This window comes from Sipha flava, unplaced genomic scaffold (genome assembly GCF_003268045.1).
Source record: "Sipha flava isolate LNK unplaced genomic scaffold, YSA_version1 323_pilon_pilon, whole genome shotgun sequence".
NCBI lineage: Eukaryota > Metazoa > Arthropoda > Insecta > Hemiptera > Aphididae > Sipha > Sipha flava.
In genome coordinates this window covers 972,424-981,172 of record NW_020273008.1, presented here as the reverse complement: position 1 = coordinate 981,172, position 8,749 = coordinate 972,424, and the positions used below count along the sequence as shown (strand labels likewise).

The 8,749-nt window shown below is 32.1% G+C and overlaps 2 protein-coding genes across 2 annotated transcripts in view; both read right to left on the bottom strand.

The window, feature by feature from the left end:
• Positions 1 to 8,749, bottom strand: part of LOC112686728 (lachesin-like) — a 207,423-nt gene that overhangs the window by 58,170 nt on the left and 140,504 nt on the right. The window lies entirely within an intron of this gene.
• LOC112686692 (SCAN domain-containing protein 3-like) lies at positions 313 to 726 on the bottom strand. The gene has a single exon (XM_025559100.1). The coding sequence runs from the start codon at positions 724 to 726 to the stop codon at positions 313 to 315; it is 414 nt and encodes a 137-aa protein (XP_025414885.1).

Below are 8,749 nucleotides of genomic sequence, written 5' to 3'. Positions count from 1 at the left end.
AGACGCGCCGCGGCACGATTCAAATCTCAGCCGCGTTGCACTAATTACTTGTCGATAGATGGAACCGATTACTATGACAATCGCGGACGCGCGCGGCTGTGTGTTCATGTATATCAGGGGCGGCCAAACTTTTTTTGGTCACGATCTACTAAAAATATACTTCACCTTTGAGGATCGACTTTTATAGAAATTTTTTTTATTATTGAATAAGTGCATATAAACTTACAATAAGTATTATTAATTAATTACTAAAAATAATATAATAATAAATAATAATTTCTAAAATCTAATTAAATAAGTTTAATTAACATATTATTTTGTTGATCTGGCCATTGTTGAAGTGTGACATTGCATGTCGTTGACCAATTGGTCGTAATCTGGCGAATAGTTGCTAACTGCTAATCGAAGACACTGCTCCAAATGGTCATCAGAGAGCATAGATCGAAATTCTGTTTTTATCATTTTCATGTGAGAAAATGCCGTTTCGCACAAATATGTAGACCCAAAATAAGTATGTAACTGCAAAGCTACATTCCTCAAACCTGGATATTTTTCTTCACTTAATAAATTCCAAAAATTTGTTTCATAACCTCGAACTTTGAGAAATATATCTGATTTAATTTTTATAATTTCAGATTCAAATTTTGTAGAATCCATATCAAATAAATTGCTTATTTGTGTAGAAATATTTTCAATACTGTTTGTTTCGGAGAAAGGAAAAGACATAAATGTAATAATCAGCTCTAATTTTTGAATATCTTTAAATCGTCTTTCAAATTCATTGTACACTTTTTCAACCTCAGAGTAATATATTTCCACTGCCACTGTACATTTTTGTTTTTCAAAAAAATCTTTTAAGTTTGTGAAAATTATTCAAATTAGATTCATTTAATTGTGACTTGAGTAATATCAATTTTGATTTAAACCCATTTATAGAACTCAATAACTCAATTATTGTCCCATCTTTTCCTTGAAGTTCAACATTTAAAGTGTTTAAATGAGCCGTTATATCTGTTAAAAAAGCTAAGTTCTGAAGCCATGTATTGTTTGTTTAACAATCATAATTATCGCCTCTGGATTTTAAAAACTCTATTATTTCAGGAAGTAAACATTGAAACCTTTCTAGAAATTTACCACGTCTGAACCATCTAACATCCGTATGCAGTAATAAATCACAATGCTGAGAATCGTTTTCTTCTAATTGTAATTTAAAAAGTTGCCTTTGCAAGCTTCGAGATTTATTGACAAAATTAATAAAAGCTTGATAAATATCCACACCTCGTGTCGTACTTTTCATAGGGATTATAGTTAATAATTCTTCTTTTGAATTAAAATTTGAAAAAACTAGTCGTATAAATATACATAGTTAAGCGGTATCTGTTATGTCTGTTGATTCATCGAATTGAAGTGAAAAATAAACACATTCTTTGATGTCTTGTTTTAATATTTCAACTAAATTTTGTCCTATAGATTTTACTCTTCTAGTCACAGTTTTACGAGATAACTGTAAATCGTTTATAGCTGATAAAATTTCTGATTTATTTTTAAAGTTTTCAAATAAAGCATCTGCGCCTTCTAAAAAAAGCTTGTTTTACTATTTTACCGGTTTGAAATGATTTTTATTCTTAGCTAAAACATGACTAATTCGAAATGAAGTAATTGTTGCTGCTTTGGATTTTAAAACTGGTTTAGTAAAAACCAATTGTTGTTTATCAATTTTAAGTTTTAATTTTTCTAATTGCTTTTTACGTACTTCAGTTTTAGGAGGGAAATCTATATCAAATTTTGAATGCGTGGTTCTAAAATGTCTTTCTAGATTACCTTTTTTTGTTGTGGATATTGTTATTTGACATATCAAACATATGCACTTGTCTTTCAACATTGTAAAAAAAAAATCCATTTCCCATTCTTGATGAAAATGATAAGTTTTTTGATTTTTATGTGCACTCATAATTATAAATTTTAAACACAACAGACACCAATAGAACACAGAACAACAGAACACAGTGAAACGAACATTCCTGACCGATAAACATTTGACACACGAAACCAGATTAAAATTAAACAGATAAAACTTATCGACAATTCGATAACAATTCGTGTGCGTGTCCCTAAAAATAAATTCTAACATGATCGACTTTGAAATTGTCTGCGATCGACCGTTTGGCCGCCCCTGATGTATATTATACATATTGTTTAGTACATATTATAGTACATATTATACACTTTTTCATAATTTTTTAAAAATGTCACGGTCAACACAAGTTGCGTTTTCTCTAGAAGAAGACGTAAAATTAGTAGAACTACTCGTAGTAAGCGGACATCCTTCTCTCCACAAATTTTTTTTCGATGAGTATACTGAAGACACCTTCTGTTTTCCTAGTTAAAAACATCTCATGTGCCTTGTTAGAATTGTTAAACATTACTTTATTAACAATTATTTGTTCTTCATCTACTTCTTGTAAAAGAATTAAATTTAAAATTAACTTTTGTTTTTTGTTTAAAGACATTTTGAAAAAGAAACAGATATTGTAAAATGAATTATTGTAAAATACGTCTTGTTGCTAACGGAGAATTGCAGCAAATGGTTCGTCGCGGTCCGGCGCGGCGCGGCAGCAGTCGCGCGGTTATAGGAATCCGTATCCAAGCCGCGCGGCCAAAAAATCGACCGCGCGACTGGGACTTGAATCGCGCCGCGGCGCGACGCGTCTACAGACGCGTCCATAGGAATCATACCTTAAGAAAATTTGGCGTATTGTGAAGAAAAGATACGGTATAAAAGTAAACGGAGCTTCACCTTTACTCGAAAGGCAGTTAAAAGAAGAGTTTTGGCGATTACTTCATACATCCATAGATACAATATTTAACGATTTTTTTTCAGATATGAAAACAACATTTTTAGTTAAGGTATTTTATGCGCTGCAACTCGTTTGCACACATTCAGAATTTTTTACCCGAAAATCGACGACTCGTTTGCGCACGACGAAATTAGTCGTTTACTTGAAAATAAATAACTCGTTTGCGCACATTGACACATTTATACACATAACACGTGTATACATATATCGTCGCAAACTGCAGTACAAATTATCAAATATATTATCTAATAATCGACTGTGTAGACTAGTGCTTCTCAACCTGGGGGGCCGTAGTAACATAACTGGGAGGCCGTGAAATATTTATTTCATTTAAAACTCTTGAAACGGAATTTAATAAAAAAGAACTCACAAAATGTTGGTTAAGACGACAGCAAGAGTATCTTGTAATTATTAAAGCTGCTTTACTTATATTTATACCATTCGCAATATCTTATCGACATATCTTTGTGAAACTGCATTTTCACAACTTCAAATTATAAAAAACAAACATAGATCATGCATTTCGCAACAGTCTTTAGAAGCAAACTTGCTTATTTCAGTTTCAAATATTACACCTGACATAAATATGTTATGCGAAAATATGTAAGCCACATTAATAATTATTACATTTTTTTTTTTATTGTTATTATTATTATTAACCTAGCCTTTGTTTGAAACCAAATCAACATTATTACTGAATATTTTTTTATTGTTTTATAGTTATTACCAATTATTTTTAGTTTATATATGTTTAAGTTTTATACAACTATAGGATTACATTTCAAAAATATATTAAAAGTCATTTATTTTCTTTACATTTTAATAATTTATTTGTGTGAAATAGTGCATATGAATTTAACCATTAACAGTAAATAATTAATGATTTTGATTGAGGGGGGCCTTGACAGTTTTACATTAAATTTAAGGGGTCTTATAATAAAAAAGGTTGAGAAGTACTGGTGTAGACTATAGATTATATAAATTTGGATTTTCGAAACAAATTTTAGTAATTTCGGTAGGAATGGACTATGTATATCGGAAGGTACAGTGGTGACTAGTGTGTTGACAACGTAAACTTTAATATGGCGTAGAAATTTCTAATATAATTAAATATCGGTGAGGAAAAAGATGTTTTAATATTGATAGTTATAAATTTAGTGAATCCGTGTTTTAATGAGTGGATGTTCAATTTTAGATGCACTAATAAAAAATGTCCTGCGAGTGTTATTGTTAATAAATCAAAAAAAATAATAAGAGTAACCAACTCTCATTATCATGAGGAGTATAATAATCAACGATAATAAGCAAAAAGAGTTCTGACACTAGGGATTTTTGTCACAGGTAGCCAAAATATATGTGCGCAATCGAGTCGTGCATTTTTGTGCAAACGAGTTGTAAAAAAGGTAAATGTGCGCGAACGAGTTCTAGCCATTTTATAAAAATAATACTTGTATACTTGTATAATATTTGTATATCCCTTTCAGAACTAATAATAATAATAATAATAATAACAATTAAGATGAAAATAATATGGAAGTTAAATACTATTAATTATTGGTAGATTTGGGTAGATCACGCATTACTTGAAAACAAGTTTAGTAGATCGCGTACAACATCACTACCCATTATTTTTCTAAATAAATAACGTCCAGGATTAATTACTCCGAATTAAGTTATTGTGTGCTCATACTCTCTTTCTCTCTCTTGATTCATGAACAAACCCAAGGGAATAATTGAATAGTGCTACTATTTATCACAGTAATTAATGATTAACACCTTTAGTAATAGTTGTAGTGACTGTATAGAGAAAACTAGAACGTGATAAAATTACATAATTATCTCGTACTTAATATGTTATCGATTCAAATTTGCATATTATTAAACGTCGAATAGTTCGCTATCATAAATCATACTATTAATTTTCCATTCACTATTCGTTTTTTAATTGTGATCCGGTCGAATATCTTTTCCCATAGATATTGATTTTAATATAGGCTGTATAAAATTATTATTTTCACAGGTGTATTTCAGTGACGTATTCAGCACAAAATATTTGGACAGACCTATTTTGTTGAGTGATCTATTGGATTTTAAATTTATAATACCTCTGATATAATTTCCATGTTATATGTATTTCATATTGACCTATGGCATCTATCTGTTGTATTTTAATAAATAAGCTTTACGTGTGAATGGAAAGATAAACCTAACCAGTGAATGAAAATCGGATAGTGCTAGGTTTAGTCAGCCTGCGCTGTAAATACACCACCGTTATATTTTTAAGTGTGTTATATACAAAGGCTTTTACGTAGTTGTAATAAGTGCTACGATTATAATACTTCGCGAACGATGATTTTTTACTGTTTCTAAAAGTGATAAAAATGTTTGTCATTCATAATTACATGTTTGTAATTCATATATAAGCCGATTGTTTTTTAAATACAACATTTTATTATTTTTTCCACCAAGAGTTAGAAGTAAAATTTTCAATTTTTGTATAAATGTTTTAATAATAATTTATGAAAACTATTTAATTATGCGCTTGTATAATTTTACATTATATTTATATTTTATATTTATACGTATACGTATACGTATATTATAGGTATGTCGTAGGCATATAGTCAAATCATACTGATTATAGAGTATAAAATATACTCGTACTATCATCTACGTCTATCACATCTAATTAGTTATTACCTGTACATATTTATGATTTCATTTTTAAAATAAGAGTAATAATGAAAATGAAATTAAACATATTATTTCATATAGCAACGCGTTTTACATATTAATAAATAATACATTGCTTTTTTATGTATAAAATAGAAATAAATAATTGATAGAAAATATATTAAATTTTTAAAATAATACAAAATATTTTTTTATTATTTGCCTGACATGAAATAGGCATTTAACTTTATCTGATTTGACTATATGCCTACGACAGGTATACCTATACATAGTTATAATTTTCATCTGTTCGGATAGATTTCCTCAATCCTAACCAAGCGAATAATTCATTTGTAGGGTTCAAGAATACGTAAAATACGATGGAGAGTGAAATGCCTTCTTGTCTTTTTTTTTTTCGAGACAGAGAATGATGTAATATTGAAACTGCAAATTACCATAAATGGTTTGATTGCTCGGAAAAAAAAAATGTTTGAACAATTGAGGGTGAAAAATAGGACGGATTTATATCGATAAAATAATATGAACCTTCCTCGTTATTCAAACAACTCGAAAATAAGCAGTTATATTATATCTTAACAAAAGAACACAACATTTGACGATTTTCCGAGATTCAAATATGATAGATTACGTACTTTACTCGAAAACTTTGAACAAATCACGTGTTCACCGTGTTTAAAAACGTATAACAGAAAAATATTCGAGTTGCTAATAAAGAAAAAAAGAAGAAAAACACTATTTTAAACATAATACCTTAAACTTTGTACTGATATTATTTACCTTCAAGTCGAAAAGGTTATATATTATAATACCGTCGTCGTATAGGATATTTGAAATATTTTTCAATTGGGTGCGTCGATAATAATATTCTTCGTTTTTTCAAACCATACGGCGACGCGAAATAAACTATTTGCGCTGCGGTGATGTTGAAGGAGAACGGGGAGTGGAGGCACGTGCCGAAGTGAAAAATATTGGATATTGCACTCGACGGGAGCGCACGGAGGACACAGTCGGTGCCATGAAAAGCGTGGAAAACTACAGAGGAGATTTATCGAAAAGGAGGAAAGAAAAGAGAAAGAAAAAAAAAATGTTATATTAACACGGTTAATAATTATTCACGTCGCGAGCGCCGAAACAAAGTCGATCCATCAACCGAAGCGGTCTAAACGTGTTTTTTCTCTCTCTCTCTCTCTCTCGCATTCATTCACTCTTTCTCTTTCTCTCTCACTTCACGCCTCAACCCCCGGTGGTCCGTCCGTTCGTCTACGAAGAGCCATACCGCAAACGCCACTTTGCCGTCGGCGGAGAAGACGCACTTGGCTTGGCGTGGTGTTGTTGTCCTCTCGCCTCTGCTGCTAGTAAAACCGCTACCATGGCCGCAGACTTTCAATTACTCGCGGCGAATATAAAAGAAGAGTGACTCGGCGCACCGGGGCCTGGGAAGACGGAGAGATGACAAGATGAAGGGCGCGCGTGCGAGCTCAAAACTTTCGTCTGGCCATTAATCACGCGACAGATTAGTCAAAAACTTCTGCGCTCATCGCTGCCGCCGCCGCCGTCCCCGCTCTATCGCACTACCACCCTCGTATTCTGACGGTTTTCCGAGGGGACAGAATATGTCCGCACATGCTCGTGTGCGTGCAACCAACGAGAGTATAAAAACGATATATTTTATAACGTATAAATTTGTACATGTATATATATATATATATATAAATAGACGGTGTTTCGAGACGGGAAAAGGTCACCTCCTCCTCGTCGTCTAACCCCCTTCCCATCACCGACCGGTCCTGGATGTGCACGCGAAAACCCTGTGAAAGGAACATGCGACGACGATGACGACAACGACGATGCAGACGACGTTGGTGCGGAGAAATTAGGGACGAATGTATAATTAATGATTTTGGCTCGCGCAGGACCACCAAAAGAGGTTGTTTGTTTTTGTGTTTCCCCCGGGTTTTTATCCTTTGCCACTTTCCTGTACCAACGTCAACGATCTTTTCGCTCACCGATTTCTCTTACAAAGGTTTAATTTTTCAGTTTTTCCCAGTTCTTTTCTCCATCATACCCAGTAGATATACTTTCTGAGATAAAAAAGAAAAAGAAACCGTGTTTTTCTTATTCCAAAACCCGTTCGCGTTTTGCGACAACTTTCACTTAATCCTATCTAACATTAATCGTGTTATGTGTATTTAATGATGCCGTTACCACTATACCAACACTCGCTACGCATGAAATTCTCTGTAGCATGTAGTTATTATTATTATAATCAGCGGATTTTCACCGCGTGTTTCGATACGATATTCGCTTCATGCCCTATACCATAAATTATGTCCCGTCCTCATAGGGACACCGGTGTATAAAATCATCGAGACCATGTATATTTCAATGGAAAATATGGGTACATGCTGCAGTTTATGAAACGAAAATGCGTCGTGGTTTACATTTTTTTTTTTTTTTTAATCTAATTCCCGTCCGAATGCGCATATTAATTTAATAGTAATTATTGTCTAGCATTTTTTCTCCAGGTATCACTGTTTCTTGTCTTCAGTACTCATTCCGCAGTGAGAGATCATTACTTAACTACTGTTGTCAAACCTCCAAAGTTGCATAAATCTCGTTGTGTTTTCGGAGAATCGCGTATAAAACTTTGTCAAACGCATGATATTCGGAGTTTTTTCTCGCAACGAGACAACTTTGATACTTAAAAATCCCACGTTTTTCTCGCAGATCACCAAGATATTCTTCGTTGTTTTTGTAAAAACAAGAGTATAATATAATTCTTATACCTTTGAATTTATTTGATGCGTGCAATTTATTTTATCTTAGGTTATCAAGAAAGTATGCGCGTCGGATGCCGTTGTACTTTAAATAGTTACCGGTAACACAAGGATTATTGTTAAAACAACTGAATTCGGGAACAATTGAATTGTGTACAAAATCTAACACATGTCGGCGGGTGAAAGCATATAGGTTATATATTTTTTTTTACCGTAGTTACAAGTATATATATATATACAAAAAAAAAAAGATAAAAAAAATGAAAAAATGCAGTAGTAAGTAATTTTCTTTTTATAAAAATATTTTTTAATGTATTGTTTTTATGTAATATAACATACTTCTTAGGTATGTACCTATACGCTTAAGATTTCTGACTGAAAAATAAAGAATTTTTGAAGAACAATTTAAAATCATATAGT